General features: G+C 39.9%; 1 protein-coding gene across 1 annotated transcript in view; it reads left to right on the forward strand.

Moving 5' to 3' along the window:
* NBEA (neurobeachin) overlaps positions 1–12,261 on the forward strand; it is a 387,749-nt gene extending 375,488 nt beyond the window's left edge. Inside the window, exons 50-53 of the mRNA XM_048492774.1 lie at positions 6,014–6,115; positions 7,695–7,891; positions 8,496–8,647; positions 10,448–12,261. Coding sequence (XP_048348731.1) covers positions 6,014–6,115; positions 7,695–7,891; positions 8,496–8,647; positions 10,448–10,538 — 542 coding nt within the window. The 3' untranslated portion in view covers positions 10,539–12,261. The remainder of the gene's footprint in view (positions 1–6,013; positions 6,116–7,694; positions 7,892–8,495; positions 8,648–10,447) is intronic.
* Positions 12,262–13,521: the final 1,260 nt, after the last annotated feature.

Consider the following 13,521-nt stretch of genomic DNA (forward strand, 5'->3'; position numbering starts at 1 on the left):
CCAGAGTGGTTTTTTTTTAAGTACAATGGAACAGTGAGGAAGTGGCAGCTCCAAGAAGAAAGGAAGTAGCTACAAGTCCTGAAGTGGTCTCTTTTCCCCACTCAGAGTAGCACAGGGAACCTAAGTAGGCATCTGTGCTTCCTGCATGTGTGGAAAATACAAGTAATATGGCAGATAGAGGAAGCCATAGTGGGAAAAATGTTCAACACCCGAATTTCTATAGTTCTGTGTCCATGTTCTGCAAGCTTCTGTTTCAACCTTCCCTTTTCATAAGCTAGCAGAGAGTATGAAACATTAAAAGTCTGGCTGACTATCTCCATTCCACCAAGACTTTTCTCTTGGCTTATGTAGCTCTGTGTGAGTTCTGCCACACTGTGGATGCCTACTAACAGATCAGTTGTCCTAGAAAATAGTAGTGAATAATAACTATAGAAACAATCTGGCTGGGATATTGTCTACAGGGCCCTTTTGTTGTCCATGCCTTATTGAAGGTAATTATATGATTGCTGAGTCTCAACACTGGTTCTTCTTTTCAGATAAGGAAATAGTTTTACCAAAAACAAGACACTGTGATGTTGCTAGCATTTCAAAATGACTAACCCTCTTGTAGTGTTGACAGTACACCACTGTGCTGTCCATTTCATATGAAATATTAGTTCTCAGGGAAGCTTGAAACTGTCAAAATAAATAATAAGGTTATTAATATTTCTACTTTTCAAATCAAAGCATAAGCTGTCTTTCACAGAAGTGAGTCACATATTGTGTCTGTTGTGGGGAATAAAAGCTATGTGTTGTTGTTTTCAAGAAAATTATATTGAAGAAACTGAATTGGTAGCTCAGGCACTATTATTTTACTTCTTGCCCTGGAGTGATTTTACTGCCAATATAGAGGTGCCACTTTGGGGAAATTACTGTGAGTTGAAAGTGATGGTGTTTCAATTCACGGTGGTCAAGTTTCACCTTTAGCACCCTTGGCGCTACAGCCTTTAACCTCTTGCTGCATCTATCAGTGGTGATGGGGTGGTGACAGAATATTTTGGTAGATTTTGAATGATTGCCATTCCTTCTTTTGCAGCGAAAAATGATGTGGGCGAGATTCTCTTCTCTCCCACAAGGCAGTGTTCCTGGAAGAATCTATTGCTGATCAAACTTGTATTTCTTTCTATTTATCCCTGAAGGGTGAAGCGATACTCATTGTTATTGCAAAGCCATAATTTATTTTAAAGGTTTTGGAAGTATAGTGGCGCTAGGATTTCTTAAAGACCCTTTTTCAGGAACAACATTGGTCCTCGAAGGCATCTGCCTCAGCAAAAGAGGTGGATCACAGCCCAGATTAAGTTTAATTGTAGATAACCTGCAGGTTAAGCGTGGACTGGGTATTTCAGAACCATGCCTAACAGAGACAATTCAAAGGCTGGCTCGGGTAATTCACATTTGATATAGAAATTTTCAAAATAAGAACACTGCAGAACAAGTTCAAGCCCTCTGCCAACTATAGCTTAGCATATTCCACATATGTGAAATTTTGCAGAGGCTCTCCATATCCTGTTACATTTTCTGTATGGCTTCTTCTGCTGAAAACATTGCAGCAGATACACATAATTTCTTCTTTTTTTTAATCCATTCATTGTCTCACTAAAGCCCGCAGCACGTCTAGAAAGTTGAAAGGAAGTGAAAGTCCATAAAAGGCTCGCATCATCCTGTTAAACAGCGTTTATTTTCCATCTACATCTTTTCATAATTGCAGTACAGCAGGGCCTACCAAACCTGCATTGAATCAGGAAGAATAGACAGCCTCCTCATGTGCATTTCCTGCTTAGAGACCAGAGCAGATGTATCACAGAGGCCCCTTCCACACATGCATAATAATACACTTTCAATCCACTTTCACAGTAAAATCCAGCTGCAAAGTGCATTGAAAGTCCATCCCATCTTCATTCCTTCTTGCCGATTTCACAGAGTTCACTTCTGCAGACCTTCTCTCTTCAAAACAAGGAAGCTGCTTCCAACATTCTTCACCTATTTACTATCCAACCAAAAACTGGAATACTCTCTTAGCACACTGTCCTTTTCTTGTTCATAAGCATCCTTTGTTTCCCCCCACAAAGATATATGTTTATTTTTAAAATGAAATGTTGCATGGAGTTTAATTTAGTGGCAGTGGTGGATATTTTGAGATATATATCAAATAACAAAACCAGCTTTTGAACCACTTTTATTTTTTGTAAGTTGGAAAGCTATATGTTAAAGTTAAGGGATTCCAAATGTATAACTGTCCTTGCAAATGTATTCCTGCATTTATACAGTCAGTGCTGAATAACGCGTAGCTTTATATATACATTTGGCATGGTGATCTTTATAGGCTTTTTTGCACCAGTATATTCTCCAGCTGTCATGCAGGAGCACATCCAAAGATGCGGTTTTCAGAAACATCCTCTACTGGAAAGTAATCACATAATTGCTCTATGATAGCATATGATTGCTGATCTTTTTTATTTCCTGAAAATGACTCTTCCACAATGAAAAGCCATGGTTTTCTCAGTTTCCTTAATGTACATGAAACTGTTTTACAGCATGTATTAAACTAAGAAAATTTTCTATGTAGCAGTATGAAGTACAGTGTTTATAATGCAAAAATGCAGGTTAGTACAAATGAGATCAGGTGTGCCAATGGAGAAAAGTTCCTTTTATAACTGGTTGTGGTGGGTTTTCCGGGCTGTGTGGCCGTGGTCTGCTGGATTTTGTTCCTAACATTTCGCCTGCATCTGTGGCTGGCATCTTCAGAGGTGTATCACAGAGAAAAGTCTGTTTCACACTGTTTTCTCTGTGATACACCTCTGAAGATGCCAGCCACAGATGCAGGCGAGACGTTAGGAACAAAATCCACCAGACCACGGCCACACAGCCCGGAAAACCCACCAGAATCAGTTGAATCCAGCCGTGAAAGCCTTCGGCAACCCTTTTTTAACAATTAGATATGCTGGTGAAATGGAACTCTGTTGGAGCAGGCAATAATAGGGAGCAGCACTCTGCAAGGAGGCATCTGGAAGATCTGGAAGATATGATGCTGGATTAGATGAATTCCTGATCCAGATGTGATCCTGCAGGACTCTTCTTATTTGTAATTGGTGAAGAAGTTTCTGAACTGGTTCCAGTGATATAAAAATGGTCATCTAAAGAAGAAAAATCCAATTAGATTTTTCTTTTCATGGAGGGGAATAACCATGAATGGTAGCTACTGGGTACAACAGTAGTGGAATGTGACACTGGCAGAGGATCTATCATAAACAACATCAGTGACATTTATGCTAATCATGGTTAGTACTATGTGGATGAAAGCATTTGTGAACCACTTCTGAACATCTCATACCAAGAAAATTCTATGATGAGACAATCAAAAGCAGGAAAAGATATAGTGCTGGAAGACAGGACACCCTCTTCTCCAAGTCAGATGGCACTTAATTAACTACTGGGGAAGAGCAAATGACAAGTACGTACAGTGCTATTCTTAATTATAGAACTGGATTAAAGCCAAAGGACATTTAGTTGATGATGTGTATGGATGCAAAAGGAAAGTTTAAAGCTGTTTAGCATATACAACAGGAACACAGATTGTTAGAGGTATGAATCAAAGTAAACTCTTAATCATAAAACAAGAAATGGAATGTTTAAACATTGCAATCCTGAGAGTGAGTGAACTATAGTGCATTGGATTAGGACATTCAAGGAATGACAACAACAGAAGAAATGACGCTCCTTTAATAGTGAAGTGAGATATAGCACGGGCAATCAAGATCTTTTTAATGCAGAGTCTGACCAAATAATTTCAATCAGACTTCAGTGAAAGCATGTCAACATCACCACCATTGAGGTTTATGCTCCAACTACGGATTCTGATGACGAAGAAACTGAAAGCTTTTATGCAAATTTCTAGGAAGAAATTGATCACACACTTAAGATGTGCTGATAGGTGACTTGAATACAAAAGTGGGAAACAAAGTAGAAGGAAACATTATCTGAAAATTTGGGCTAAGAGCATAAAATGAAGCAGGAGAACAATTCATAGAATGCTGTGACAACCATATGTTCATTGCAAATACATATTTCAGGCACCTAAACAGATAATTATATACGTGGACATCACCAGATGACCAGTGCAGAAATCAAATAGATTACTTAATCAGAAGTAGAAGATGGAGAAGCTCTACTACTTCTGCTAAAATAAGACCAGGAACTTATTTCCAAAATCCAAAAATTAGAATAAAGCTGAAGAAAAAAATACATTAATAGTTCCAATGGCCATGTAAAGACCAGACATGCATTATTAAGTTCAAATAAACATGATATTCTTGTTTCTCTTCACATCATATAAATCTTTCACCAGTCTCTTGAATCTGTATGCAGAATAAGGAAACATGGATTAGATTTAAATGAAGGTGGAATGAAAATTGTTGGAAGGATTATTAACACTTTGAGATAAGCAGATTAACACTTTGAGATAAGCACATTGGTGGTGGTGGAAAGTGTAACCAATTTATGACAACCCCATAGGAATTTCTAGGTAAGAGTCATTCAGAGATGGTTTGCCATTACCCTGTGTAGCAACCACGACTTCCTTGGTAGTCTCATTCCAAGTGCTAACCAGGCTGACCCTGCTTCGCTTCTGAGATTTGGCATAAAATGGTGATGATGTGAAATGACTACTGATGAAAGTAAAAGCAGAAGCTGACCATCAAGAAGACAACAGTAATGACTGCTAGAGAATTATACAACTTTTAAGGTTGACAATGAAGAAAGTGGAATTGTTAGAGATTTTCTGTTCCTTGGCTCAATCATAAAACAAAAGAGAGGTGCAGTCAAGAAATCCAAAAGAGATTGAGAGTAGGAAGACAAGTCACAAAGGAGCTAGAAAAAGATCCTCAAGTGTAAGGATGTGTTGCTATGGACCAAGATCATACTATGATATTCCCCATTACTATGTATGGGTGTGGAAATTGGAGAATGAAGAAATGTAGCTGTTGGATGAGACTTGAATAAAACACGTAGCTGTTGAATAACACCATGGACCTCCAAAAAGACAAATAAGCGAGTTTATATCAAGCCTGAATTGTTGCTAGGAGCTATTACCAACAACCAAATTGAGGTTATTATGGACCACATTATGGGGAGGCAAGACTCACTGGAAATGACAGTAATGCTAGGAAATGTTGAAGGCAGCAGGAAAAGACGAAGTCCTACTGTAAGATGGATTAACTCGGTCAGTAAGGCTGCATGGTTGGAACATTGTTAATTCAAAAGACTGCCATAAGTTGGAAGCGACTTGATGGTGCTTATCACAACACATGCACACAATCCAGATCACTCAAGTAAAGCAGGCCAGTAGCCCAGGACTCCAGCCCACACCAGCTGATCATAAACTGCCTCAGTCAGAAAGCAGACAGCGATGTTAGTCTGTGCTTTAGGAGCAGATCAAAGGTAGTGAAAGAACCCACAGGGAAAAACCCACAGAATTGTTGCACTTCGTATTTCAGAAGCAAGCATAAGGTATAAATGACATTTGCTGACAAACGGCAGGCATTCTTCCGGCCTCCAAGTTTACAGAATCTTCTGATAACTACAGAAGATCACCTGTTTGCTCGGGTGAGTGACCATTCATGTATAGCCTGCGTATATGCAAACAGCAAGCCTTAGGAAAGGAGGGGGAAAAGAAAATATTATTTAACCTCACTATTATTCGAAAAAGAAGGTTGACACCTGGGAGATTTTTCTCTCAATAAGGTTACACTTTAATCACAAGCCATGCTATTTTGATAGTGAACTGTAAGGTGTTCGCAGTATCCATTTCTCTGACATACAAATAAGTAAACCAGTAATTACTGAAATGTGAGTTCTAAGATAAAGAGATACCCCAAAATTGTGATGTTAAAGCCAGTGTTCAGTCCATTCATTGCTTCTGAATTTAATTTTTATTTTACTTGTTATTTCTTACCTGTTTTGCTTTGTTTTGATTTAGGTGATTATCCTGCTCCCAGAGCTGTTCTTACTGGTCACGATCATGAAGTTGTCTGCGTATCAGTTTGTGCCGAGCTGGGACTTGTCATAAGTGGTGCTAAAGGTCAAGTGTCATTCAAAGTCTTCAAATTTTGAAATTCTTCATTACTGAATGTTGTCCCTATGCAAGCATAACCTCATAACTAACTAATTATTTGGCTAATCATATTAATTTCTGTATCCTCCACAATAACTTTAATATCTTGTCGATAAGTGAAGCATTGTCCATTACTCAATGTCAGGCTTCTATTGCCCAATGTTGTAGCATTGAATTAAAACATCCTAACTTCAAATTCAGGAATGAAAGGTTGTGTGAATAGCTGAGCTTGTGTGAGGCCAGATTACTTTGGCTTGCAAAAACTCAGAGCCTAAGGACAGAGGGAAGGCCTGCTGAGAGGAGAAATGGCCTAGCAAGGGTAACCACAGGGGAATTAAAGGCCAGACTTCACTGGAGCATAGTGACAATAAGACAAAGTTGACACTGAGCTAATAAGAAACATGGGCCAATGTGATGCAAAGAGCATGTGCAGGTGATGGTTTTAAAGGATCTGTCCAAAATGACCTAACAGTAATTGCATATTGAATTATCTGTTCAGATTCCAGAAGAGTAATCCCATTTGTCTGCTAAAGTGAAGAGATCAGTCATACCAGAACAAAAAAACTAACTTATGATAGCATTTGCCTTTGTAGCAAAGAATTTAATCAGATGTACAAAGAAGCTAGTCTGTGTGACAAATTTCTTCAAATTCAAGGATATCTAAAGCTTGAATAAAGACAGTGCAGGTGAGGCAAAAATACCCATAAAACTTGCATTCGCAGTATCTTCTTTAATGTGTGCTTAGGTCTCAAGAGACCAAGTGAGTGTGGGCTGGTTTGGGAACTAACTTCTTGAGAACTTAGTACCTGCTTTGCATGGGTAACAGCTAGAATTGCCAAATTTGTGTTGGTAAATTCCTGGAGATTTTGAGGTGGAGCCTGGGGAACCTCAGCAGGGTATAATGCCATGAACTCCACCCATACTCCCCAAAGCCGCCATTTTGTCCAGGGGAACTAAAATCTGAAAATAAATCGTAATTCCAGAAGATGTCCAGGCTCCACTTGGAAGTTAGCAACCCTCGAGCAGCCCACTTTAATTGGGAGACTGCAAGTGTGAAGTCCAACAGGTAAATGCTTTTGCCTCGTCAGTGTCATCTTTAACTTGGGGCTAAGATTCAGGAATCATCACCTGCTTTTAAATCACCAAGATGCTCAACCAATGATCTCTGACTTACTAAAGAGAGTGGGGAGACAAAGGGAAAGGAGTTCGTAAGCTGCCTTGAGTCTCCTTACAGGAGAGAAAGGCAGGGTATAAACCCAAACTCCTCCTTCTCCTCCTCCTCCTTCTCTCCTCCTCCTCCTCCTTCTTATTTTAAACATTTAGAAAATGGGATGGCTTAACAGACATAATAAAACATACAAATATATTGTCAATTTTCTGTTTTTCCCTTTACTGAAGTGCCATGGTATATAAGAGCCATGGTCTCCCACACAATTTTTCAGTGCCTCTGAAATACCATTATATTCTGTTTTCATGCATACTCTGAATGCTTACACTGGATTATATTCATCTCTGTAATATAATGTATGATTTGTGCAATATACAGAAGGACCGTGTTTGGTGCATACAATTACTGGGGATCTACTACGAGCACTTGAAGGAACAGAAAACTGTTTGTATCCTCGCCTGATTTCCGTATCTAGTGAAGGCCACTGTATTATCTACTATGAACGAGGGAGGTTCAGCAATTTCAGCATCAATGGCAAACTCCTTGCTCAGATGGAGATTAATGACTCAACCAGGGTAAATGTTCAATGCTTGTAATTTAAAGGAATGTTGGTTGATATTGTCAAAGGAAGTTGCACGTTAAAAGAAAACCTGAAAAAGTCGTGCTTGTATTTCAAGTTAGAATGGAACCTTAGACTTTTGAATAGAAATGATAACAAGCTGCTTAATATACTGTGGTTGCTATGATATATGTTTTAGACTTAAATATGTTTGAGTGTGTGTGCCTTGAAAGCTTACACGACCTGACATCGGTCCTGTGTTGATGAGGAGCGAGGTCATGAATCCAGGCCCAGGGGAGTCAAATCCATCACTGGCACCTCACACAGCGAAAAGGATGCCCAGCTTTGAGGTGTCAGTGATGGCCCCAACTGTTCTAGGGCAAAATATGAAATGATACATGCTGGCGTCAAGTGAAGTGTTCTCCTTTGTTCCTGCTTCTTTTCTTTTCCTTACAACCGGAGAAAACATTAATTGCCAATTTGGGGGTATTTGTTAGGTTTCATTCATTTCTTTTTGAAATGCAGCTAAAATAGAGAACTTCTTCCTACAAACCTTTTTTGCTCATGTGCTGTAATGCCCTAGCTATTAACTGTGGTGTGTGCCTTAATCTTGGCTGCAGGCTGTCCTCCTGAGTAGCGACGGGCAGAATCTGGTGACAGGCGGCGATAATGGAATTGTGGAGGTATGGCAAGCCTGTGACTTCAAGCAGCTCTACATTTACCCTGGCTGTGATGCTGGCATTAGAGCAATGGACCTGTCCCATGATCAGAGGTGAGCTGTAACCCAGGAAGCAGCGAGTCTAAAGCTGGGTACAGACCAAGCCCGCCTATACATTCACCCACAGGAGTGGAACTTGCTGGCTGTGGCCCCTGCCTCTTTGCTTTTGCAGTCACCTGCAGGGTGTGACACTGCAAAGGAAGTTGCCATGCAAACAGCCTCTCCCTGTGATCAGCGACATTAAGAACATAAGCCTAAGAACACACTGCCTTGTGAATATCACTCATGGGGGGAAAGAGTTCATGCAGCCACTTCCTCTGTGCTTCTGGGGTTTATCTGATGGTTCGATTTTGTTACACAAGGGAGACATCTCACATTGCATGCAGAATTGAGATACTGCTTCCATATATTTTAAAGGAGAAAACAGGAACATAGGCATTTGTTTATTTACATAGTCTGATTTTCAGAAAACAGACATTAATATAGCTATGAGAAAGAAACAGTAATATAACTATTAGAAAGAAATAGAAAGGGGGAAAACCCCAATATATCTACTGGTAAAACCAAACTGGCACAATAGTCCTTAACAGCTTGTTTGAGTAAGTAAAGCTTGTCTATATGAACAAAGAGGGCCAGTATGTTGTACTAGAATGTTGGGCTAGATATGGGAAACTCCGGCTCAAATGCCCACTCTGCCGTGGAAGCTTGACTCAGTAACACACACTCAGCCTAACATAACTCAAAGGGTTGTTGTGAGAATAAAATGGAGGAGAAGCCTTGAGAATGATGTACGCCCTTATGGCAGGAATCCCCAACATGGTGTCTGGGAGTGTCATGCACCTGCATATACCTTTCCTGGTGCCCCAACAACTGTTTTTTGAAAGTGGGTGAAATTTTTGGATTTATACTCCACTTTTCTCTCTTGTAAGGAGACTCAAAGCGGCTTACAAACTCCTTTCCCTTCCTCTCCCCAAAACAGATATCTTGTGAGGTAGGTGGGGCTGAAAGAGTTCCAAAGAACTGTGACTAGCCCAAGGTCTTTCATCATGTGTAGGAGCAGGGGAAACAAATCCAGTTTACCAGATAAGAGTCCACCACATAAGGGCATACAATACTCCACACATAAGAGTCCACGCTAGGGCATACAACGCTTCCATTAGATGATATAGACAAAAAAAAATCTAGGAGGAGGAGGTATTCTGCTTCCTCCACCCTTGCATTCAAAATTACTAATTACCAGTGCACAACAGCCCACTACTAACTCTTCATGTGAGAAGGGACATTACACTCTACCTAGAAATGCCACCAGAGGACAAACATCAACTTGCCAAACTGGTAGCCCTAGAAATGGCCAAATGCCAGTAGGCTGTGGCCTGCACATGTACAGTACCACAGGTGACCTGTCAGTGAACATCAGTTACAGGTAAGTGCAACCCTTTTTAATCACCAATATGCTAGACTGAGTAGAACCTTAAGCTTGGACCAAAAAGATGTGGATTCAGAATCCTACTCTTCCTTGAAGTCTACTGAACAATCTTGGGCCAGCAACTTGCCTTCTAACTCACCTTAAAATGTTATTGGCTGTGGAGGGGGAACTATGTTAAACACTATGATATGCCACCCTGAGCTTATTAGAGGAAGGGCAGAATACAGGTACTTTAGTCATTGTTGTCTCCCTAGTAATAAGTCAACATTATTTACTGTTACATAAAGCAGCAGAATATTCAGTTTTCCCCCATATTGTCTTATGTCTTTGTCGTGACCTTGACAAAACGACCTTGTTTGGGACCTTGACAAACTGACTCTGCTGAAAATCATTGACTCAACTGATCTGTCTCTCTCTGTCTCTTTCAGGACTTTAATCACAGGCATGGCTTCGGGTAGCATTGTAGCTTTTAATATAGATTTTAATCGGTGGCATTATGAGCATCAGAACAGATACTGAACCTGAGCGAAGAACTGAAATCAGAGTGGGAAACTGAGAGCACAAGTGCTACCGAAAGGCATAATCTCTGATGGAAAAACAAGTCTGCATTGACCTCCGTTGTACATTCCATTACACCCAGCAATAGCTGTCCATTGTAGTCAGCAACCATTTTGCTTTTTGTGTTTTTTTCACAACCGAACACCAGCTGCTGCTGCAGAAGCAAGCTTGTATCATGTAAATTATAATGAATTAGGAGATGTTTTGGTAATTATTTCATAAATCTTTGTTTACTGAGAAAAAGTTAGTAGTAGAACACGTCACAAGAGACTTTTGAATTTTTCTGAGGAACCTTGTGTCTGACTGTTTTATTGTTTGGGCTATGAACCTAACATCCATTTCCCATTTCCAGCCTCTTTTCAAGCTGAAAACTAATTAAAAGGGAAAAAAATCTACGTTTGATACTTTGTACATCAGATGCACATCTTAACTTTGAAGGGATACTTTTGTAAAAGTACAACCTTGTATAAAGAACAAAAAAAAGTTTCTTAATTTTATTGTGGAGTTACAACTTGCATGTACTTTGAACCTGATGTCTTGATGAAACAATCACATCCACTGGTTGAACTGAAGAAGCTGCCTGAAGGCGCAGCTTGTATTCAAGGGTTGAAATGGGGGTGGGGGGGAGAGTGCAAGCCACAATTTTTTCATTGCCACTGAAACATGGTTTGCACTTTTCAATATCAAAGTCACCCCTTCCAAGTGGAGTTTTGCTCACAACATGAAGCATTTGGATGTGAAGTCATTGTTTGCCATATTTATACTTTATTAAAAAAGAAAAGAAAAATCTTCCCTTTTCATTTAATACTGTAATTGACAGGTGGGAGCGCAGAAGAGATGCCATGCAACCATGCTTTCTGACTCCCACAAGAGTAAGAGTGCTAGACTTCCAGATTCATCACATTTGGCATACTGTACATCGCAGGGAGAGATCAATTAAGGTTTTTCTCTTCATTCTCTTGAAAATAAAGCTTGGTTCAAAACAATCTTAGATTGTTCTTTTAACATTCTTCTGAAATTCACACTTTAAGCCACATTCTCAGCTGAAGATACTTCATGGTCGACGATACTGTAAAGCAAGATAATTTGCTGCACATTCTACAGATCAAGTCACACCCAGGGGTATATACACTTTACTTCATGTTTCTTCTTTGTATATTTGGTGACTGTATTGTCATAGATGTACATATTGTGTTGGTAGGGCTATGAGGCATGTAACAGGAATGTAATTTTCTCAGACTTTACACTCACTTGCAGTCATTTATTTAAAAAAAGATAAATCAAGATAATGGATTCTTTGTACTGGCACTTTGCACCAGAAACATATCATTATTTATTGATGTGATTCTTATTTGTTACCCACCTTGTATTAGTAAGTTTTAGCACTAAATACCTTCTACATTGTTGTTTGTATTTATAAGATTCTGAAATCATGGGGAATCAATGTAATGATTAAGTTATTCATCATCAGTCTGTAAGCAATATCTTGAGTTTGTAGCTTAGAATTGGGAGAATATTGAACATCTGGAAGATAAATTCATTTCATCTCAAGATCATGGTGAAATATTTTGGATATATAAATTCCTTAAGCTATTGTAACCATGTTTTATTGCAAAGATGTAAAATATGCCAGATGTGTGTGAGTTGGAAATCAAAAAGAATAATAAAATATGCAAAGAATTCATGGATTGCCTCTCAATTTTATTTAACATTTGACACAAAGGTTATATTGTTGCTAGAAAAGAAAAATTTTATTCACAATGATTAAAATGCAAAATTTAGGGAATATTCTTAGGGAAGTTATTGTCTAGATTAGCAGTCAACGCCATCATGGAAGAAAATGCTTTTGGCTCTAGCCAAGTGAGGGGCCAAGCAAGCATTTCCCCCTGCAGTGGGCTAGAGTGGTGCCCCCACATCTCCCCCCCTCCAGTTGGGTGGCTTCCTACTGGTCGATGATACTCAGGTTACAGCAAACCAGTAAGTGGGGAAGGGTGGTAGGAGAGGTGAAATGGGGTTTGGAGGAGGCTTGAGGTAGGGCAGTAGGGGAATGGGAGGGCTTCTGCCAGGCCTTGGTGGTTGGGGGGAGTCAATGGGTGGATGAAGGGGGCTTCTGCTGAGCCCTGTGGAGCATTGGAGGGTTACCAATGGTGCTCCACAGGGGCCAGCTTGGTCACTGGGGGAGGGGGGTTGGAGTTGGCTGCTGGAGGATTGGGGAGGCAGGCCAATCAGACTGCCTCCTTTCCATGGAGTGCAGGCATCATTGCAGCAGTGTCTTCTTTCCATGGTGACTAGCTGGCCTGTCACACTTGCCCAGTAGGTGCATCCTTTTCACAGCACCTGGGTGGCCTCATGCCCTTGGCTAGGCAGTTTTGTTGCAGGTGCCTCCTTTCCACGGGACCCAGGAAGCCTCTCACTGCCTTTTGAGTGTGACGCCGAAGCCTAAACCAATGAGTATGCAGGACAGGCCCATTTGTTGGGGGTTGACCATTGCAACATTTTGCATGTTAACAAATTAGATAGGGTAAGAGTATGTCTGCAACACAGATCAGTACTGAATAATAAATAAATAATTGATAAAGTGAACAATAGCAATTACAAAAACAGCAGAATTAAAATATATTAAGAAAGGAATATTTGTATGCATATGTATATTTCCACATGCACACATATACACACTCTCTTCCATTAATGTATGTGTACATTTATAAAAAGAAAGTATGTGTCACTGAATCAACATAATATTTTAGTAGAATCTGGCAACTGCCCAGATTTTGGCAACTCCAGATTTTGGCAACTCCAACTCTCACAAACAGATTATTGGTGAATGGCTCAGCACAGAACAGTAAATCCACTGCTTGGTTTTTAAAAATATTTTGAACTCGCTATGAACTGGTGGGGTTCTCCCATAATTGTCATGGATGTCATAACGTCCTGAGCACAGTCT

This window comes from Sphaerodactylus townsendi, linkage group LG04, assembly GCF_021028975.2.
Source record: "Sphaerodactylus townsendi isolate TG3544 linkage group LG04, MPM_Stown_v2.3, whole genome shotgun sequence".
NCBI lineage: Eukaryota > Metazoa > Chordata > Lepidosauria > Squamata > Sphaerodactylidae > Sphaerodactylus > Sphaerodactylus townsendi.